This window comes from Diabrotica virgifera, chromosome 6 (assembly GCF_917563875.1).
Source record: "Diabrotica virgifera virgifera chromosome 6, PGI_DIABVI_V3a".
NCBI classification, from domain to species: domain Eukaryota; kingdom Metazoa; phylum Arthropoda; class Insecta; order Coleoptera; family Chrysomelidae; genus Diabrotica; species Diabrotica virgifera.
The window spans coordinates 213,541,097-213,564,468 of NC_065448.1; the positions used below are offsets into that span (position 1 = coordinate 213,541,097).

Sequence of the window (23,372 nt, forward strand, 5' to 3'; positions counted from 1 at the left end):
AGAACCTAATTATTTTTATTAAAATATTTCATAAAAAATTAAAAAGATAGTTATCCTAAACACCTTAATAATAGACAAAAAAGACATCTTTAAGATGTAAGGATTTGTAACATCCGTACATCTTTAAGATATCTTTCCGGAAATACCAGACATCTTTAAGACGTCTAAAACATCTTTATAAGTTATCTTTTAAATTTCTTTAAGATGCCTTTGTGTTATCTGGGAATCCATGAAGAAGTTCAGTGCAAAAGAAAAAGAAGAAAAGTAAAAGGCGGTTTTTGCTTGCTTTCAATTTAGAGGGATGCACAATACCTGGATAGCTGTTTCTGCCTTTCAGGCTTCCTCCGCAGAGCTAGCGTGCACACCTCTGAAGCGAAAACCATTTGAAATCCACATTGGGACGCAATCCAGCGACATCTCTTAAATGAACTGAAAAGTCTCAGATACAGAATCCACCATTATAATAAAAATTAAAATGGTAAATAATTATTTAAATCTGAAACTTTTCTTGTTGGAAATTCTTTCTGGTACATCCTTAACCTGCGACTTTTACAATTTATAAGACAGCAGACGACGAATATAGAAAACAAAAAGGACTCCACTATATGCAGTCACATTCCGTTTTCATTCGTCTAGAGCAGGGGTGTCCAACTTGCAATGCCTCAAGGGCCAAAACTAAAACCTTTGATGTTGTCGCGGGCCATATAATAATTTTGTTACAAGTAATAACAAAATAAAGTGAGGTATAAAAATAATTAAAACAAAAAAGAGTATTATTTCTTTTATTGCTCAACAACTACATTTTTTTATAAACGGAAAATTTATTGATAACACTTTTCAATAATCAAGACAAACATTGCAAAAGCAACGAAAAAGATGTATCCAATTAGTGTGAGGACTGTGGTCGATCGGCTTCATCCACCAATGAAGAAATGTCCACCTCCAGTTCAGTTGTAGACAGTCTCATAAGATGACGTAAGGAAGAATCCGTAAGGTTGCTTCTGTTTTTGTTTTTTATGTATTTCATGGAGGAAAAGGCACTTTCACATATATATGTGCTTCCGAACATTGACGTCATTTTCAGTCCAAAATCTCGCAGGTTTGGGAATTTCTCCTTTGACAGTAATTTGAAAAATTCAGGTCCCTTTTCTTGTCTGGTGATTAGGAACATGTCTGCTTGAAGATCACATAACTCAAGCTGTAAGTTGGGTGGTTGATCATCAATGGTTGCTCCAAGAGGGTTATTATAAAGTAGTACACTGCTTTTGAGACTTTCAATTTCTTCAAATCTTGTATTGAATTCATCAATAACTTGTTCAATTTGTGAAATGCAGGATGAAAACTCAATATTTTCCTCACCGTTGAATTCTTCTGCTATTTGCAGACAGCTAGGGAAGTGTGTCAGGTTGTTCTTTTCCAAAGCACGTTTAAACACGTTCAGCTTATTCCGGAATCCGTTTATCATTCCGAGCAAATCTGAAACCGTCTGGTTTCTTCCTTGAAGACTCAAGTTTAACATGTTAAGATGATTAGTCAGATCTGTTATAAAAGCTAACTGTCTTAAGAATTCTGAATCCTTAAACTTCTCTTCCAGTTCAGTTGTGTCAGATGAAACGTATTTGTTGAGGAATGCAGGGATTTCCTTTCTTACGGCAAAAAATCGTTCCATGCACTTTCCTGCACTCAGCCACCTTACATGGTTGTACATTAGCAAGTCTCCATACTCAGCCTCTGTTTCCACTAAAAACTGCTTAAGTTGCCTGTGTAAAAGAGATCGATTTCCACCTCTAATCATATTTATAATCTTAATCACGGTTTGGAAAACTTGATCTTCCTTGACTCATTTTCCACATAAAGCTCCCTGATGTATAATACAATGAATTGTTGGGCAAGTGACACCATTCTCTCGAAGCAGACCCACTAATCCAATTTTTTTACCTGTCATTGATGGGGCCCCGTCTGTTGCTATGGCTGAACATTTATCAAAGCCTCCAATTCTGTCAACTGTTTTCTTCACAGCCTCATAGATGTCTTTTCCTTTTGTTGTTCCATAAAGAGGACAAATATCAAATAACTCCTCTTTACTGGTAAAAGCATCAAAAGTAGTGCGCACAAATATTAACAGCTGACTAACATCGGTTTGATCAGTGCTTTCATCCAAACAAAGTGAGAAATATGAACTTTTCTTAACCAGGCTAAGCATAGATTTTTCTACTTGCTCACCCATAGCAACAATCCTTCTTTGTATGGTTTGATGTGAAAGTGGCACTGATTCAAATTTCTCCGCCATTTTAGAATCACCGAAAGCTTTGGCCATTTCAACAGCACATGTTTTTATCAAATTGCCATCAGTGAAAAGTTTTTTGCCTTTGCCAGCTCAAGCGACACGGCATAAGATGCATGCAAAGAATGCGTTTGAGAGTGTAATATTTTACTGAACATACCAGTTTGCTGTTTTAAGCTTTTTCTTCAAATCTGCAACTAGGGCACGCCGACTTTCATTTGTGTACGTAGCATACTTATTTTCATGCACTGTTGTGTAATATCTTCTCACACTATATTCTTTAGGCACTGAAACGACATTCATGCACACTAAGCACTGCAACTTTCCATTATTGTTAGCAATCAAGTAATCACTCTCCAACTTTCTTTGTAAATTCTGTTCTCACTATCAATTTTCCGTTTTACTGGTTTTACACTCATTATTGTATAAGAGGAATCAAGACAAAGAATTAATCAAGTTCACTGTTCACTAGCAACATAATAGATTAGCCGACTAGCCTACGTGTCAGTAGCACACTGGCACGATGGCGGCTGGCGACGGATGATAAGCAGTGGGAGGTGTGGCCTGCGTGAACTGTGATGCGCAGTAATCAGTGCAGTTCTCATAGTGGTGGATGACGATTGTGTTCGTTACACGTCCGCGAAGCGGCACGCGGTACAGTACTTGTGATGTAAAAACACTGCTAAACCATAAAATATAAATTAAAAAATCTTTTTTCACAGTGGCAGCATTTAAAGAAAATATATGCTTTTCGAAAATCTTACGTGGGCCACAACAAATAGCCTCGCGGGCCGGATGCGGCCCGCCAGTTGGACAACCCTGATCTAGAGTCTAGAAAAAGGACAGAAATAAACTTCCTAGTACTCAAATCTGAGTAAAGATAGAAATTTTTGGGTGTAATTTTTTTATGTAACTGGCGATTAACGTGTTAAAAGAGAAAAAAATACTAACCTTGCTCGTCATTTTGTGAATATATTCTGTGTTTTTGAATTCCTTGGTTCTTGAATTTTTCTGACAAGTGTATAGCTCTTTAATTTTTTTGCCATTATGCTTTAAACCATACAATTTATTAATAGCTTCATGCACATCTTGAGCAGTAATGACTGCATCTTTGCCGATGGCTTTGTTACTCTTAAGAGCTTCGTCGAAACGTTTTTTAATTTCTACGTATTGACGCAAAAGCTGTTCAAGATGACTGACAGTTTCTCTGTTACAGTCTCTTCCCAATGACCTTTCTCTACAAAAAAAGCATTTAAAATGTGATTTTACTTTAATCGAAAATAGGACATCATCAAATAGTGATCATCTATAAGCGTAGTAAGTAGTCAAAAACTATAAGCGTTGCAGTCAGAAGCATATACATATGTATAAATTTTTCACTAAAATTATCGAAAAAAGACTGTAGTCTCCAGACTTATATCATGGACTTATATCAGCCTAAAGAACAAAGATTTAGATCAGGATATACATAGTACTAGTACTAACAACCACTTACTGGTAATAAAGAATCTGATACAGAATTCAACAAACCATTGGCACTGATATTAGTGGACTACGAGAAAGAATTCGATGCCATATGCCAGCAAAAAATGTTAAAAGTATTGACAGAATGTCGAATAGACCATCGCTACACTAACATAATCAAATATATTAGTTCAGAGAAATAAGGAAAAAAATATCCTGTTGGTGACACAACCCCCTCCAGGCCGAAACCAAATTTTTTTAATATCTATAATAATAACCTATATGTTTCCTGCAGCCGATTTTAATGATATCGTCGGTATACTGAAAAAAGTGACCAAGTCAAAAAAATATCATTTTGATGTTTATTGACCAAATAACGAAAAAAATGCCCAAGTCGCAATACAAATATGGTTGCCTAATTTCAGGTACCTCTTAGAATGCTCAAGTCATAATACTGGTATTCGCTACTGCGAAAACTGACCAAGTCGACTTGGTCACTTTTTTCGATAAAGAGTTGATATTGAATTTGATTAGAACAAATACAGATACTAATTTTATAAGTGCAACTTTTGATCTTCAATCTTTTGGTTTTAAATCTTCCAATGTCGGACGTTTCTCAAATTTATTATACAAGGAAGTTATCTACCTACAATTTAACTACTCATAGACCAGGGTAATAAGCTAGAAATAGACCATGTTCGGGACACTCAAAGATCCAGGTAGCTGACTACTTTTTAGTTATTGCAGACCTATAGGAAGAAAACCTACCTGTTTCCTGCCTAGAGTTCGCGTCCGTTTTTTAATTATTAACAATTTAGTGCAAAAATCGCGATTTTTTAGATTTTTTGCACCCCATTCAAAAGCTAAATAGTTGACATAAAATTACAAAATTTAATTTTTTAGAACATTAAAAAACCTTCAGTCGATCAGATAGCTCAGTGCGACTAGCGGCTGACCCGCACTTCACTTCACCGTGAGGTACGAGAGTTCAAGCCCAGCCCAGGCCATCGGAAAACAAAAAGGCTAACGCGTCAGTATAAAATTCTAAATATGAATCTGGCGCTTAGACCTGAATATGCGGGCATCTGATCGACCTATGAGGGAGCAGTACGGCAAGGGATAAGGGCTTGCGGCTCGGTGAAACTCCCCCATAGATCCCTACCGAAGGGCGTTGACGCCTAAGAACGGTGTATCTACATACATAAAAAACCTTCAAAATGCCGATTTTTGAACGTTAAAAAGTTAATTTGTTGCTACGCAAACTCAGGCGCGGATCCAAGGGGGGGTCAATGGGGTCAATTGCCCCCTCCTTGAGACTTCGCCTGGTGTCGCCTTTTTTTTAAGAAAAAGATAATTACGATTGGAAATAAATAATGAGTTTTGTGTCCTGTTGACAACTGAATAACGGAATAAAACATAAAACAGAATGCCTTCTCCAAAGTACGTGTTCTCGGTGTTACTGTATGGTGTCGAGTCTTGGACTGTAAATAAAATCGATCTACTTACCTAAATCGCCTGGAGGCTTTCGAAATGTGGTTCTATAGAAGAATTTTAAAAGTATCTTGGGTGAAGAAGATTCTCGAAATTCCACGATACTAGAAGACTACTGAGATTATGGAAGGCATCAAGAAGAGAAAAGTGGAGTATTTTGGACATGAAATGAGAAGTTTCAAATATAGGTTGCTACAAAATATTATGCAAGTGAAAATAGAAGACAAACGCAGTCCAGAACGAAAAATCACTTCGTGGTTGATTTAGGGTGGCAGTGAATAAAATTGAGATAGCTATGATAGTAACCAACGTTCTGAAAGGACATAAAAGAAAAATAAAGTAACAGCCCATACCGAAAAAGAATCCTGCGTACGCGAGTGAGGAGAAAATGTTTATTCATTGCCCCCTCCTTGCAATGTTGCTGGATCCGCCGTTGCGCAAACTGCAAAATAAGTGAAAATCGTTATTTGTTAATAACTTTTACAAAAACTAGCTTAGAACTTTAGTGTTTCACCCAAAGTTGGGTATTGGGGTACTTAACAAACCCTTAAAATTTGAGACCGATCCATTAATTAGTTTAAGAGTTATTCTCATTGTTTATCCCAGAGACCTTTATTTTGCAATAACATAAGACAGAAAATAATGAAGATAGAGCAATTCTGAGTATGCCAAATGAAAGTAGAAAACTGATACTATCAAAATGTACTAAAAAAACGATAAAAAGATTATCTAATATAGTCAAAAATCCTAATGCCAAATTTGTGAAATTTTGTAGTTTAAAAACATTTAGAATAACTTTAAAAATATTGTCTGTAGAAAAAGTCATTTTACATATTAGAAAAGCTGGTATTTTACACGAATTTTTAAAAATGTATTTTAATTGGTGACTAGTCGTGGTAAGTGAAGGGGGGCTGGGAGCCGACAAATTCACAAGTTACGATACAAATATGCAATTTGTCTAGACATTTATTAATTAATAAACAGTCTAATTTGTTTAAACAATTTTTGAAAAAATAATTTTTTCCCAAAAATCCATGATTTTAATCATACTATCCCCATTAATCATAGAAAAAGTTAATGTATACTTTAATAAATAAATTATCTTCAATAAATAATTATCTAATAAAAATCATTTAGTTATTAAAGTGTACTTTAACTTTTTCTGTGATCATTAATGATACTATGATTAAAAAAAATACATTTTTGTAAAAAAAATATTTTTCAAGAATTGTTTAAACAAATTAGACTGTTTATTAATTAATAAATTTATAAACAAATTACATATTTGTAAGGTACGTAAAAATTACATACCAATTAAAAAAAGAAAGATCAAAATCCATTGAGCTGATCCGGAGATACAGCAAATTATATTCGTTTGAAATTGCTTTTTCGGTATTTTAACTCGATGGATTTGTAGATTCCCTCTAGTAATCGTTTGCACTACATTTTTGAAAAATCGTAGAGGGTGCTGTGAAGGTATAATGTTTGTGCAAATTTTTGTTTGTTAATGTTTGTGCAAATTGTGCAAAGAAAAAATACAAATCCCATTCTTTAAAATGGCATTAATGAGATTCCTTAATTATTATAAACAAATTAGCTGTGAATTAAAAAAAATATGGCTAACTTTGTCCCAAATGAGCCCAAGCTAAATTTTATTCGTGTTAAAATACTATCTTTTCGAATATATAAAAATATCGTTTCTACGGACATTTTTAAAAGTTATTCTAAATGTTTATAAACTACAAAATTTTAAAAATTTGGCATTAGGATTATTGGCTATGTTAATTATTTTTTTATCTTTTTTTAATACATTTTGATGATATCACTCTTCTACTTTTATTTGGCATACTCAGAATTGCACTATCTTCATTATTTTCTGTCTTATCTTATTGCAAAATAAAGGTCTCTGGGATAAACAAATAGAATAACTCTTAAACTAATTAATGGATCGGTCTCAAATTTTGAGGGTTTGTTAAGTACCCCAATGTCCAACTTTGGGTGAAACACTAAGGTTCTAAGGTAGTTTTAGTAAAAGTTATTAACATTTTCACTTATTTTGCAGTTTGCATAGCAACAAATTAACTTTTTAACTTTCAAAAATCGGCATTTTAAAGGTTTTGCAATGTTCTAAAAAACTGAATTTTTTAATTTTATGTCAACTATTTAGTTTTTGAATGGAGTGCAAAAAATCGAAACAATCGCGATTTTTGCACTAAGTTGTTAATAATTAAAAAACGGACGCGAACTCTAGGCAGGAAACAGGTAGGTTTTCTTCCTATAGGTCTGCAATAACTAAAAAAGTAATCAGCTACCTGGATCTTTGAGTGTCCCGAGAAAATCCTTATTACCCTGGACTATCATGAAACTGCGAAACCCAATAATACTTATTGCTTTTCTTGGACAGAATTAAGTGGTCACAGGAAAAGGTGAAATGGAAACTGCTTTACTCTGCTGGATTGGAAGTATTAAAACTACCTTTTAGTGTTTTTCTGATAGCTGAAGTGGACATAACCAAAATCAATTTAATTTGGCTCTTTTTTTGTATATTTTGCAGCACATGCTGTTTGATGTTATCTAACATAACTTTTTGGAGAAAGGGCGCACATACATGGAGTATACTCTACTCCAGACTGGATGCATTCTGCAATCAAAAAAGCAAAAAAAATGTATGCATCTTTACACACAATGACCTTTGAAACGTTTTCCAACTTGCAAATTCCAAATGCAATAAAAATAAAAGTTGTAGTCCCTATAACGTTCACGAATTAAGATTTTCTGATTTCTTCTCTTCTTTTTGTGCCGTGTCCGTTGCGAACCTTGGCTATTAACATGGAAATTCTGATCGGACACCTCCGCAGATTTTGGAGCCACGGGTGTCTTCTCCTGGCTGGCCCTCGCTTACTGTCTATTTTCCCAAAGTTCGAATGCTTCTACTTTTTCATGCGCGTCTCTGTCAAAGCCCAGACCTCCGCACCATAAATTCTGATTTCATTTACTTCAAATCTCTAGTAACTTGGTTAAAAATAAAGCAAAAGATAAAAGAGGCAATAAATAATATGTTGAAAGGCTTAAACTCAAATGCATGAAATATGAAATGCCCAGGGATGTTATTCAGCGAACGCCATATTGAAGTTTTTGAAGTTATACTTCTTTACTGGCGTAATGACGGTGAAATTTTATATGGGAAAACCTAGCGACCGGGCGCATGCGCATTATAACTTTGTTCTGATTGGATGTTCAAATGACATGACAAAAATTATCCAATATGGCAGCTGTGGCACAGCTGTGGGACTGTGCATGGTTTGGTTATAATGTATGCTTGTTGCGTTTTAAAATTTGTAGGAAGAGAAACAATAAACAAAAAGTTAGTTAATGGTTATACTGCCTTTTTAAATAGTTTTCATATTATATTTTTGGACTTATTTACATAGAAGAGATGTTTGTTGCATGCCAATGTGAAAGCTCATCAAACTGTGCCTAGTATGAGTGCCGCAGATCTCGCTTATTCAAAGCTAAAGAATCTTTCACTGGTAAGTGTTTTATAAATAGTTGATCAAATTTTGTTATGATATTTGAACATAGCCACTTTGCACGACGCAAGTGATTGCGAAATTTATTAGTCGTTATACGGGCTCCGGTACCTACCTTGAACCTACCAAAATACATAAGTAGTATGTAATACTTTTATTTACATAATTTGATTATCATCAAAATTTCTATCAATATTCACCTAATATATTGTCCTCTTACTCTATGTTTTGTTGTATTTTTTCAATTCTAAATCATTTCAATTCAAAATCAAAATAATTTGATTTACATAAGTTAAAAATGTCAAAAGGTTAATCTGTTTAGTTAGACGATAATGACAAGCACATAATGACAAGCTGTCTCTGTGGCGAAGTTTTAATGCGGGTGAATCCCAATACAACGCAAATACCAGCCGCGTGGTAAGTTGGTTCGAATCCCAATAGAAACTTTTATTTTTTTATTTTTTTTTATACATTTTATGATTGTAAGTATATTTATTATATAATTTTATTTTCAGAAAATACGTATTTAGTTAAAAATTTTTCCGACAATTAATGTTCAGAAATCATTTGTGGCATTTTTAATGTGTTTTTTGGCACTGTTTTAATAAAAATGTTTGAGAAGTAGTACCTAAGTATAAATTAATTTAATATTTAAATAAAATATAAATAAAAAGTATATTAATTTCGTTTATAATCATATAATCATATAATAGAAGTATAACTTCTTACGTGCGTACAAAGTACACACACATTCTTATTTTTATATGATTTATGAGTTTCTTATTCTCAAATTTGTTTAGAATGCTTAATTTTTTAGTAATAGACGAAAAATGCGAAAATTTACCGTTTTTTGATCTTCATTTGTTTATAACTATGTATATCATCAAAATCGGCTGCAGGAAACATATAGGTTATTAATATAGATGTCCATACTATTCAAAAAATTTGGATTCGGCCTGGAGGGGGATGTGTCACGAGAAAAATCTTATTTCTCTGGACTATATCTACCAAAATGCAACGTAAGACTATCTGAACAAGAAACAAAAAATAAATTCTGTATATAGCGAGGAGTACGACAATGAGACACCGGCTCACCAAAACTATTCACGAAGCTTTTAGAACACACTTGTAAGAAGACAGATCTGAAAGAATATGGTATGTATCAACAAAAATGGAGAGAAGCTCAGTCATTTTAGAATCGCAGATGACATAGTCCTTATGGCAGATATTATGGATGATGCAATAATAATGTTGAACAAATTATATCACGCTTCCTTAGAGGTCTTTAGAGGTATTTGAATACTACCTCTCTTACCAAAAATGATTATGTCAACGTAAACATTTTATACTTTACCTGTTAACGAGATACTCAATATATTCCTTGTAGGAATCATTGAACGGAGTGATAGCATTGTTTTGTAAGAAGTGAGCGAATTTAGCACAAGCTTCTACAACAACTTGATGTTCATTATGTAACTCACTATGTTTTACTTCTATATTTCTTATTACTAGTTGTTTACTTTTTATCAAATCCTCTTTGCTGGTTATGTTTCTTTGGATATTTTCATCAACTTCTTCTTTTTGTACAGTTTTTGTTAGATAATACACATGCATGTGCACTTTAAAATCACACATGCACTTAATACAAGTTGAGGTTCCGTTCATCGCCGCACAATGTATTAGTTCAGCTGCACCAATAATTTCTTTAGGAACTTGTTTTAAGTGGCACGGATCGTGACATCTCTGTTTATAATGAAAAACATTATTTCCGCCTACCTAAAATAATAAAAACAGTTAATTTTTGCTCTTTGAAAATAGACTTACGATTTAAAACCAGAAATCACAAAGTAGGTGCCTCCCTACTGCGGTATATGAGCAAAGAAGAGTACACTAACAGAAAGAGTACACTGGCAGAAAGGTAAGTTAGTAGTCCTGTCTTGTATCTTATAATGTAACCGGATATGTGGGTTAAGATGATCAAATTGAAGAAAGTAATCAAATTGTTTACCTTGGATATCAGTTAAATTGTAAAGCAGAGAGTCACGGTGAAATTAGATCTAGGATAGAGCAGGCCAGAGCCGCTTTTAGAAGGATGTCCAAGGTATTATGTGACAGAGACCTAAAATTGACATTGAGGATCCGCCTACTTCGCTGCTACTTGTTCTCTGTCTTACTTTATGGTGATATCTTGGTTTGGACTATGAATAAAATCGATCTAAATCGCCTTGAGGCTTTCGAAATGTGGAGCTATAGAAGAATTTTAAAAGTTTCTTTGGTGGAGAATATTCGAAACTCCACAATACTAGAACGTCTCAGGAAGACTACTGAGATTATAAAAAACAATAAGAGAAAACTGGAGTATTTCGGACATGTAATGAGAGGTCCCAAATATAGGATGCTACAAAATATTATGCAATGAAAAATAGCAGGTAAACGAAATCCAGGACGAAGAACTTTATGGTTGAAGAACGTGTGAGATTGATATGGTATTGATACAAGTATGCTATTTAGGGTGGCAGTGAATAAAATTAAGATAGCTATGATGGTAACCAACGTTCTGAAAGGACATGGTACATGAAGAAGGATGTGTGAGTGGTACTGCACTGGCAAGACTCCATTGTTTCTGTTTTTATGAGTATAGATTTGGTATATAGACTTGAGAAGAGTACAAATTGATTGCATCCAGGCGACGAAGTGGCAAGTTGGTATAATTGCTGATAGAAAAATCAAAGAACGTCGTAGAAGTTGTAAGAACGAGTGAAAGAAATTAAAGTAATGGCTAGAACAGCTCTTGAAGAAAGATGTTTAAAGCTTATTAGAACAAAACTAGAGTAAATATTAAACTGATCATTTTACTGTAAATAATATAACTTTGGACGGTGAAATGATTGTAAACAGTAATTAATGAGCTAGGTTGGGTCTTACACAGTAAAACAAAAATAAATGGAGATGCCTGCAGTAAACATAGACCAAACTGGATGTAATGGGAAGAAGGCGTGGTGTGTTGTGACAAAAATATTCCAATGAAACTGAAATACAATGAAAGAGGGACAATAAATCTATGCGGAAGAAAAGAGAAAGCTTAGGCTTAGGATGAGGGAAGAGACGAAAAAGCATACATTTGGCGCAAATATACGAGATCTTAAGTTAGGTTAGTATTGCTAAAGTCGAGAATCATAATCACCTAGTGCATAGAATCGGTCAATTATTGTAAGTACCCGGAAGGCGTAGAGGAGAACCAATGAAAACCTAGTGGGAGACGCTTGGGCGATAAATGTCTGTGAAGGAGACCAATATTGGAATGAACCATTTTTGGAGAAATATAAATAGGGAAGCTGACCCAGCCTAGAGATATAACCAAGGCACAAAATAAACAAGAAATTTACAAATAATTTTAAATAGGCGGAAGATATTTTCAAACTGGATTGCTAATGTTAACGAACATTGCACATAAGGCAAAACCGGACCAGATCGAAGAATCTGTTTATGACGAAAGCAATATTCTGACAAGGTAAGGAATTAGGAGGATATTGGGACCCATTTACGACAATGGTATATGGAGAATAACCCCTGTTTCACACACTAAGAATTTGAAACGTGCTAGGGTTAGAACGCACGATGACATTCCAATGGTGGCTCAAGCAATCCCTTGGTAACTTTCACATTACACCGAACGTTCCAACCGCCGTGTATAATGACAAAGGTTCCATAATATGATAGCTCGAGCTACCATTGGAATGTCATCGTGCGTTCTAACCCTCGCACGCAGTGCTGCTTTATCCATTAGGCAATATAGGCAGTTGCCTAGGGCGGCACATTATGAGAGGGCGGCAAAAATACTGTACAAAAAATATTTGAATTTTAAAATTATGGATCTGGGTTCTGTCATTAAAGATTATGAAGCTCTTTCAAATTACTTACAGCAAGGAAGCCAAAAATTGTGCCCAAATAAAACGTATTATAAAGAAATAAGAAAGAGAAAAAGAAAAATTCAATTTGACGAGGAGGCCGATGATGAACTAAACTTTTCAGCTAGTGATGAGATGAAAATCCACACATTCTACACAGGGCCGCGCCAAGGCTTTCAAGCGCCCCGGGGCAAGTAATTTTAGGCGCCCCTTTCCTCCTCCCCTTGTAAGTAGTTTTTGGCAATTTAGTGAAAAGTCCATTTACTCACGGTTTTTGCTCCGGATTTTAAAGCACCGCTTGGATTGAAATGAAATTTGGCATCAGCGTAGCTAACATGTCAAAGAAAAAAAGTGATATTCTGCTTTTGCTCTGAGGGTGAGTTTTACTCCTTCTCGGGGGGTGAAAAACTATACCTTTAAAATAAGTACGGAAATGGATAACTGACTAATTCTAAGCCACTTTTGTTCTATAGAGTTTTTTCACCATTTTTCAACAAAAAAAAAACGTTTTTCGCAAATAACTCAAAAAGTATTTTATCAAAAAAATATTCTTAGCAAAAATATAGCTTACAAAAAAGTGAAAAAAAATGGTGTATGCATGAAGTCAGTAGACCCAGATGAAGCAGTATTGTAGCTAATGAAAACTAGGTTCTTATTCGTCAAATTCCAAATCAAATAGGTACCTATTTCAACGAGAAATAAACAAAAAATGAAGCACTTTTCGGGGTAAACTCATTACAACTAAGTTTCATCGGTTCAAAATGCTTTTTTCTTAAATTGGTTTTAAAGTATTTTTTTTTAATTTCGAAAAAATTACATTTAAAATTACTACAAAAATTATTAGTGATACCAAAAATCTCAGAGTAAAAAAATGTACGTTTTGCTTTTCTGAATATTTTGGATTTTTTGTTTTTCTGTAAGACAAAAATTGGTTAATCAGCGATAAAAAAATGTAAAACCGTGGAATTTTGAGAATCAACACCGATTTTAATGAAAAGGATTTAAGCTCGGTTGATCCTCTTCTTCAAAATCCACCCTATGCCGAACCGAGCTTTTGCCCTGGGGGTGAAAACAACCCCATCTAGGGAATGAAAATTTTTCAATTAAAATAATTATGGAAGTCGTTAGATTGACCAATTCTGAGTAAATTTTGTTCTATAAATAATTTTTGCAAAGTTGATATTTTCCAAGTTATTAGCGATTGAAACTATGCATTTTTCATTGAAAAAACTCACGTTGACAGTTTTTCATGAATAACTTATATTTTTTTAATGACCTATAAAAGATGTCTCTTGTTTTCCCAAAAAAAATTCACCACAATCGAGTTATTTGAGATTGAAGGTTCTCATAATTCGGTTCTAATAACTTTCAAAGTATCAACTTTCCAAAAAAAATTTATAGAATAAAATTTACTCAGAATTGGTCAATATATCGACTTCCATAGTTATTTTAATTAAAAATATTTTCATCCCCTAGACGGGGTTGTTTTCACCCCCAGGGCAAAAGCCCGCTTCGGCGTAGGGTAGATTTTGACAAAGGTTAAAATCTACACTATCCTGAAATCGACCTTGATTCTCAAAATTCCACGAGAAAATGTTGATTTGACAGATTGGACTATAAGATATATGGCTGTTCAAAATTTGCATACTCTCGTGATTAGGGACTCGTTCAAGCCGTTTCAACTACAGCCCTTTCAAAAATAAGCACTTTGAACCGACGAAACTTACAGATAATAGATACATAAGTAAAGTAGCTTGTGCAGCGGTAACGGTTAATTTCATTTAGGATGCTAATTAGGGGGTGATTTTCACGATTTTTTTACCAAAAAAAGGGACCAACTTTATTTTGAGTGTAACTTGCTTACTTTTAATGGTAGAAACTTTTTTAAAAAACAAAAATAAACAAGTTATGATGAGTTTTCCCCGAAAAGTGTTTTTCGTGGGTTTCTAAACGTGTTTTTGTTTGTCGAAAAATGAACATATGCATCGCAAATAACTCGAAAAGTAGGTATTGACTTGAAGTGAAAAAACTCTATACAACAAAAGTTGCTTAGAATTTGTCAGTTTATTAATTTCCGGACTTGTTTTAAACGTATACTTTTTCACACCCGAGAAGAGGTGAAACTCACCCCTAGGGCAAAAGCACATATCAGCACAATATCACTTTTTTATTTGGCAGGTTAGCAATGTGTATGCCAAACTTCATGTCAAGCCAAGCGGTTCTTTAAAATTCGGAAGTTTTGCAATATTTTATTGTGAATGCATGGACTAGAATCGGTATTCGGTATTCGCTCCGTGCGTGACCATGGTGGGGGTACCTAGAAACGATGTCAGCGTGAATAGTGGCGAAAATGACATTATTGGAGCTATCTTTGTAATGTCATTGGCATTGTTGGTATAACAAATTAAAAAAAAAATGGTAAATAAATGCTATCTATTTATCATATGCTTAACGTCAATTTGTGAGATCTAAAAAGGTCAGGACCTCGATTTTTGACCCTTCGCTTCGTTATCGAACGTATGCGCTTCGTATCTGTTTAGTGTACAGATAGCGAATGATCGATAACGAAGCGAAGGGTCAAAAATCGAGGTCCTGGTGAAGCTAGGTGTTGCGTCAGTCATGCACGGAGCGAATACCTACAAACTATTTGTTATGTGTTTGGGAAAGTAATATACCTACCGATAAATTATTATGAATACTATAAATATTTACAAAAAACAACGATTACACCATCAGAGAACAAATATGGTTCAGTTTAATAAGAGAAATAAGGGTTCGTACAACTATGGGATCAGAGTAATACTTACTGCCAGTTTTATACCTACCTACGATTGGTAAGTTTTAAATTTTACAAGATAATAAAATATTACTAACATTTCTGGTAATTTCGGTATTGTAAAAAATTTTTTCGGCTCCTACTGGCGCCTTTTGAATACGGCGCCGGGGGGCTCCGCCCCCCTTCGCCCTTATGGACGGCGCGGGCCTGATTCTACATATATTATAATCGACACTGATAAGACACCTGAATAGACGTCTGGAATCTTATCGACTTCTTTATCAACGTTTTCGTGTTATTAACAGATTTGCCAAAATTAAGCAATGAAGAAATTATTAAAGAAGCTGAAAATCTAATACAAAATAAAGACGACCGAGATACATAATTCATACATGAATGCATTCACTTAAAGGGTCATTTGGATATCACAATAAAATCACCAAATTATTGACATAAGAAGAGTTGGTGCAGTCACTGAATGTGGATATGAGCTATTAGCTTCGATTTCGTTGAACCTCCATTGATTTGCATGAAAATTGGTGAGTGGTTAGAGGATATCTCAAACAACAAAGATGACATGGTGTTAACTTCCGCTTTTACCCTGGGGGTGGATGCCACCCCTTCTCGGGGGTGAAAATTATTTTATTAAAAATATCCCCAAAATTAGATGGAGAGACAAATTCTAAGCAAAATTTGTTACATAAAGTTACATAAAATTAAAATAAATTAAAACTTTTTGAGGTATTAAAGATCCAAGATTTTAATTCTTCGTGAGAAAAATGCATGTTTTTAACCGATTTTTCATAAATAACTCAAAAACTATAAGAATTTACCAAAAAGTTATTATTACCAAAATTAAAGCTAATAAAAAACGAAATAAACTTCTTACTGGAAAAACCTTTTAATGTTAAATAAAAGTGAATTATAATAGGTAATTGAATGTATATTTTTTTCGGCTAGTACCCAAATCTAAGTACATATTCAAGCTTAAAATAGCATTTTATAACAAGCAATTAAAAAACTTGTCAAAGTGCTTAGAAATATCTATAAAATGAGCCCCCGAACAAGTTGATAGCATTAAAATTTATGCACCAAATATTTTTACAAAAAAGTTATTGTTTTCTTTTAAATAACTCCGTTAATTTTTACGAAATCAGGTTTGCCTAAAAACCATTTGAAAAAGTTCATTTTCACCTTTTTAAGAATAAAATGTTGAATGGCTCCGGTTACATGGTTCTCGCAGCAAAATTTAAGCTTTAAACGTTTCTCGGTTATTTTTTACCCTACAGAAATAGTAAAAAGGTAAAATATTTGATACAGAAAAAACTAAAATTTGGTTATACGTAAGTATATCACTTTTTACGTATATTAAGTATTTTTGGAGTTCAAAATAAAATGAAAATTACGAAAATTTTAAAAATTCTGATTTCTTTTAAATTAAATCTTTTTTTCAAAAATATGAATTCTAAACCGGTCAAAACTGTTGAACTTATTATATTTTACTGATATATTTTATAAAATGCATCGATTTTCCGTTAATTAAGCTTGAATACTTAGATTTGCGTACTCGTCGAAAAAAAAAATATAGGTACATTCAATTACCCATAACTCACTTTGAATTAACATTAGTTTAGTTCTTTAAGTAAGGAGTGTATTCAGATTTTTATTATCTTTAATTTTGGTAATAATAACTTTTTTGTAAAAGCTTATAGTTTTTGAGTTATACGTGAAAAACAGCTTTAAAACATGCATTTTTTACGAAAAATTAAAATCTTTGATTTTTAATAACACAAAAAGTATTGATTTATATTAATAACTTTATATAACAAATTTTGCTTAGAATGTGTCTCTCTATCGATTTATGGTATTATTTAAAAAATAATAATTTTCACCCCTGAGAAGGGGTGGGTAAAAGCGCAAGTTGGAATCATGTCACCTTTGTTCCTTGAGGTATCCTCTAACTACTCACCAATTTTCATGAAAATCGATGGAGGTTCAACGAAATCGGAGGTGAAAACCTTCAGTGACTGCACTAAGTGGATTGAAAGATATTTTTCCTAATTTTGACATTGCTTTGCACATTTATTTGTGCATCCCAGTTGCCAACGTGTCCGATGAAAGGTCATTTTCGAAAATGCCAAGAATTAAAAATAATTTCCCAATAACAATTTGTCGAGTTTGTTAAGAAAAAAAATTTTTTTTTGAAAAGAATTCTGTGATGTGATCGAACTGGAGTGACGATTTTTTCTGTTATAGGTATAGAAACATCGTAGTTTAAATCCATTTTTAGTGTATATGTATTTCTTATTTAAATCAAAATTTCTGCAATTTTTTTTCGCAAAAATGGTAGGTACATGTTTGAAGGGCGGCTACTAGAGAATTGCCTAGGGCGTCAATTCACCTAAACGCGGCCCTGCTCGCACGTTTAAAATTCATAAGAATGAATAACTACAAAACACCTAGTAGAACACTTAGAGGCAACTATGGTGGGACGTCGGCCAATAGGAAGATCAAGGAAGAGGTGGACAGACGATGTGAGAACCGATGCTAAAGAGATATTGAGGATGGACAACTGGAGGAGAGCAGCCAGGGACAGAGATACTTGGAGGCGGATGCTGGGGAGGTCAGAGCCTGCCTTTGGCTGTAGCGCCATAGGAGAGAGAGAGAGAAAGAGAGAGAAGGAATTAGCTGCGAAAAAAATATATGTACGTAATTTAAATGAATTCTATGTACTTACCTTGTAAACTTCGCAACACTTTCTTTCTGCACAAACTGTTACAGGTTGGCTTAAGGAAGTACTTTCCAAAGCAATCACTGGCATATAAAGCTTGCTTTTCATTTCTTCTAGTGATTCATTAGCATTTCGTAATACTTCCTTGTGTCTATAAAGTGTAAAATTGTAGTTAATAAACTAACTGTGGTTAATTATTTATTATTCAAAATATCATCAACATTAGAACATTTTTCACATTCTATGTAGTGGCAGAAATCTATGCAACAGCAGGAGATAACCTATCTCATATACGATACATGTTCATTAATTAGATTAATTTTAGATTGTCCTAATGTACAGGTGGGATGAAAAGTTTGTGGGCTGACACATAGATGACACTACTGGTATTAAATCCATATGATTTTTAATCAGCCCTAACCTTTTAAAGATGCGTGTATAAATTTGACAGCTGTCGGAATATTAGTTTATGAGATATAGCATTTTGATTGAAGCAACTTGTGTTAGTTTAAAAAAATGGATAAAAAGGAATTTCGTGTCTTAATAAAGCATTACTTTTTGGCTTGGCTAAGTTTAAACGAGGCGAAATCAGAAGTAGAAGCACGCAGTGGACGCCCCAAAGAGGCTGTTACCAACGAAAACATAAAAAAGTCGACAAAATAATTTTGGACGACCGTAAAGTGAACTTGTTCGAGATAGCTGAGACTCAAACGCTTCACACACTAAGAATTTTGAACGTGCGATGGTGAAATGCGCGATGACATTCCTATAGTGACTCGAGAACCTTTCTCCCTTCACCGAAGGTTTCAAGCCATCGCACGTTCAAAATTCTTAGTTTGTAAAATGAGCGTAAAGATATCAAAGGAACGTGTTGGATATATCGTGCATGAATATTTGGGTATGCGCAAGGTCTGTGCAAAGTGGGTGCCGCGAGAGCTCACAATCGATCAAAAACAACAACGAATTGATGATTCCGAGAAGTGTGAAGCTGTTCAATCGTAATAAAACCGAATTTTTGCGTCGATATGTTATAATGGATAAAACATAGCTCCATCATTTCACACCGGAGTCCAATCTACAGTCTGCCGAGTGGAATGAACGTGATGAACCGACTCCAAAGCATGGAAAGACACTGTCGGCTGGCAAGGTTATGGCATCAGTATTGTGGGATCTTCTTCTTAAAGTGCCTATCCGTTCCGGATGTTGGCGATCATCATGGCTATCTTGACTTTGTTTACCGCAGCGCGGAACACTTCAGTGGTAGTCGTGTTATACCACTTTCGTAAATTTTGAAGCCAGGAAATGCGTTTTCTACCCGGTCCGCTTTTACCATTTACCTTCCCTTGGAGAATCAGTTGGAGAAGGCCGTAACGTTCTTGATTTCTCATTACATGTCCTAGATATTCTATTTTTTTTGTTTTGATGGTTATGAGAATTTCACACTCTTTTCCCATTCTACGCAGGACTTCCACATTAGTAATTCGGTCAACGCAGGATATACGTAAGATGCGCCTATAACACCACATTTCGAAAGCTTCGAGCCGATTCATAGATGCAGCAGTTAGTGTCCACGCTTCCATTCCGTAGAGCAGAACTGTGAATATGTAGCATTTCAACAGACGGTATTATGTTTTTAATGACATGTCCTGACTGTTGAAAATGGGTCTCATTCTAACGTATGCTGCTTTCGCTTTTATTATTCGCTGGTTGAGTTCCACTCAACAGAAATTGTGGGATAAGAGTGGCATAATATTCATCGTTATCTTGAAAAGGGAAAAACTATTACATTGCATTATTGGAGCATTTGAAGGACGAAAACCCGAAAAAATGGCCCCGTTTGAAGAATAAGAAAGTGCTATTTCATTAAGGCAACGCACCGTGTTGTGCGTGTCTCAAATCAATGCAAACGATGGTAAAATTTCATGAATTGGGCTTCGAATTGTTTCCGCAGCCACCGTCTTCACCAAATATGACTTCCACCTGTTCGCTGAGCTCAAGAGAATGCTAGCTGGAAAAAATTTAGCACCAATGAAGATGCAATCGCCGAAACTGAGGCTTATTTTGAGGTTAAAGACAAATTATTGTATTATAAAAATGGCATTGAAAAGTTGTATAACAGCTATAATAGTTGTATCGCACTCGAATTGAATAATAAAATCAAATTTTATATACAGAGTGTCCCAAAAGTAGTGGAACGGTCGAATATTTCGCGAAATAAACATAGGATCGAAAAACTGAAAAATATGTTTTCAATAATTTTAAAAAATCTATTGGATGACAGCAAACACGACCCCCCACTCCACCCCCTGGAGGTGCGGTGGGGGGTAACTTTAAAATCTTAAAAGGAAACCCCCAGTTTTTATTGCAGATTTGCATTCCTTGCGTAAAAGTAAGCAACTTTTATTCGAGATATTTTTTCGAATTGTGAACAGATGGCGCTATAATCGGAAAAAACGATTTGTCGTGATATCATTGGTAAATTATAGAAACAGTCTAATATCTCGATAAATACACTTCGAAATGAAAAACCAAAAGATATATGTTTAATATTTTTCAAAAAACTATCGAATAACACCAAACATGATCCTCCATCCCATCCCTGGAGGTGGGGTGGGGGGTAACTTTAAAATATTAAATAGCGACCCCCATTTTTTAATGCAGATTTAAATTCCCCATAAAAAAATAGGTAACATTTGTTCGAATAGGTAACATTTTTTAGAATTGTTGATAGATGGCGCTATAATCGGAAAAATGCGATTCATTAGCGCCATCTCTCAACAATTCTAAAAAATGTTTCGAATAAATGTTACTTATTGTTTTCACGTGGAATCCAAAACTGCAATAAAAAATGCCGGTTCCTATTTAAGATTTTCGAGTTACCCCCACCCCACCTCCAGGGCGGGGAGTGAGGGGTCGTATTTGGTGTCGTTCGATAGGTTTTTGAAAAATAATAAACACGTGTTTTTTGGTTTTTCATTTCGACGTGTATTTCTCAAGATATTAGACCGTTTCTATAATTTACCTGTTATCACGATAAATCCATTTGTCAAAATAACTGTCAAAGTTGATGTTGATATTTTGATCTGCTCCTGTAAAAGATAAAAGTTTTGGTGTTTTTTGGAAGATAAAGTAGTGGTTAATAATTAATTTAGTGTTTATAAACAAAAACATTTCAGTATATAGTGGTTTAAAACTTATTTCCCCCTAAATGGGGGATAAAAGTGAGTCAGGGACGTCTCTTGTGACGCGAGTGACTGCGGATAATGGTGATATTATTAGTAAAATGGAATTGAATATGCAAGATGATGGACAAAATGCGAGACCGAAGATTAAACAATTCAATTTGCTTTCAGATAAGTATAATCTTGATAATATTTGGGTTTACATTGAAAGGATTGGTGATGATCTTAATTTGGGAAAATTACATGCAATGACGATTGGGCACCTTATTTTTAAAAAATTAAAGTTAACGAATGTTCGAGAAATTAAAAGTATAGGTAGGAACCGTGTAAAAGTTTTGCTTACTTCTCGGTTAGAGGCAAATAACCTCGTCAATAACAGCTCACTTAAAGAACAAAATTTGAAAGCATATATTCCTAGTCATTTACTAGAAATAAAAGGTGTGGTGAAAGACGTTGACACTAGATATGATGTGAAATATCTCATGGATAACATCGAAACTCCTTCTAATGTTTTGAGTATATATAGGACTAAGCGTAGGGTACAAAAAGAAGATAAAATTGAATATGTGGACAAAAAAACTATAATTATAACTTTTGAAGGCAATATTTTACCGAATTATGTTGCCTTTAATAGAGTATATTTTTCTGTTGAACAGTTTTTTGGCCGAGTTGTTCAATGTTATAAGTGTTTAAAATTTGGGCATGTTTCAGGGCAATGCCGAAGTACACAGGAACTATGTATACAGTGCGGTGAAATTAAAAATAAAGACCATCATTGCGAAAAAAGTATGTTTTGTATACATTGCAAAAATAACGAACATGTGACAATATCAAAAAAATGTCCATTTTATGAAAAACAAAAGAAAATTAAGAATATTATGATAGAACAAAAAACTACTTTTGTGGAAGCTAGATTAATATGTGAAAACTCCTTTTCAGCACTCATCAGTCCCAACTCTTTCTCTTGTTTAAATAATAATGAAAAAGAATTTCCATCCCTACCAATTAATAATAATGATAAAAATCTTGGTCCGACTCGGCCAACTGTAGAAAATAATAGATCTCAATTTTTGACTCAATCAAACTCTAATATAAATAATTCAAATGAACACTCAGGAAAGAAAAGAAAAGCAAATTCACCTATTTTAGAATCAACATCTCATAAACCGATGTTCCCCTTCACTTTTGAACCGTCTCAACCTTTGCCAACTAATTCTTATACACCGAATAATAATATCGAAAATAAAACTGAACTAGCTAAATCTGTAGCAACATTTATAATAAACTTTTTAAAAAATATTCATACAGTAGAAGACATAAAAACCTTAGACAACAAAATAATTATTAAAGACGTAGAACAGTTCATAATTAATTCATAATGTCAATACAACATAATTTAAAAATAAGTCAGTGGAATTCCAGATCTGCTATATCAAACAAAGGTAGTTTAATGCATTATTTAAATAATAAAAGTATAGACATCCTCCTAATTAGTGAAACATGGTTCAAAAAAGATATTAGTTATCATTTTAAAAATTATAATTTGGTTAGAAAAGACAGAAATGATGGCTTCGGTGGTGTAGCTATTCTCATCCACAATTCAATTACTTTTAGTGAATTAAATTTAAACTCTAATTTTAACACGGAAATAGAAGTTTGTGGTGTAACAATTAAATATAAAACAAAGGATCTGAATATTTTATCTATATATAGACCACCTAAAAGTAAAAGTTCAATAAATGATTGGACAAACATCTTCTCGCAAGTTAATAATTCAGCAATTATAGGAGGAGATTTTAATGCTCACCATACTATTTGGGGATCTAGTTACAATGACACAATTGGAACACAGCTTATTAATACTGCAGATGATCTCAACCTTATCGTAATAAATAATGGCGAGCCTACTGTTCTTACTCGACCAGATCAAAATAGTTCAGCAATTGATGTAACTTTTGTTACTCCTGACATAGCTAATAAAATCCACTGGTACATACATTCTGACA

The 23,372-nt window shown here is 34.0% G+C and overlaps 1 protein-coding gene across 5 annotated transcripts in view; it reads right to left on the bottom strand.

The window, feature by feature from the left end:
• Positions 1-23,372, bottom strand: part of LOC126887194 (uncharacterized) — an 85,287-nt gene that overhangs the window by 17,648 nt on the left and 44,267 nt on the right. For all 5 annotated transcript variants that reach the window (XM_050654587.1, XM_050654586.1, XM_050654583.1 and 2 more), the window contains 3 exons: positions 18,191-18,335; positions 10,124-10,545; positions 3,236-3,521 (listed from right to left, as the gene is read on the bottom strand). In XM_050654587.1, coding sequence (XP_050510544.1) covers positions 3,236-3,521; positions 10,124-10,545; positions 18,191-18,335 — 853 coding nt within the window. The remainder of the gene's footprint in view (positions 1-3,235; positions 3,522-10,123; positions 10,546-18,190; positions 18,336-23,372) is intronic.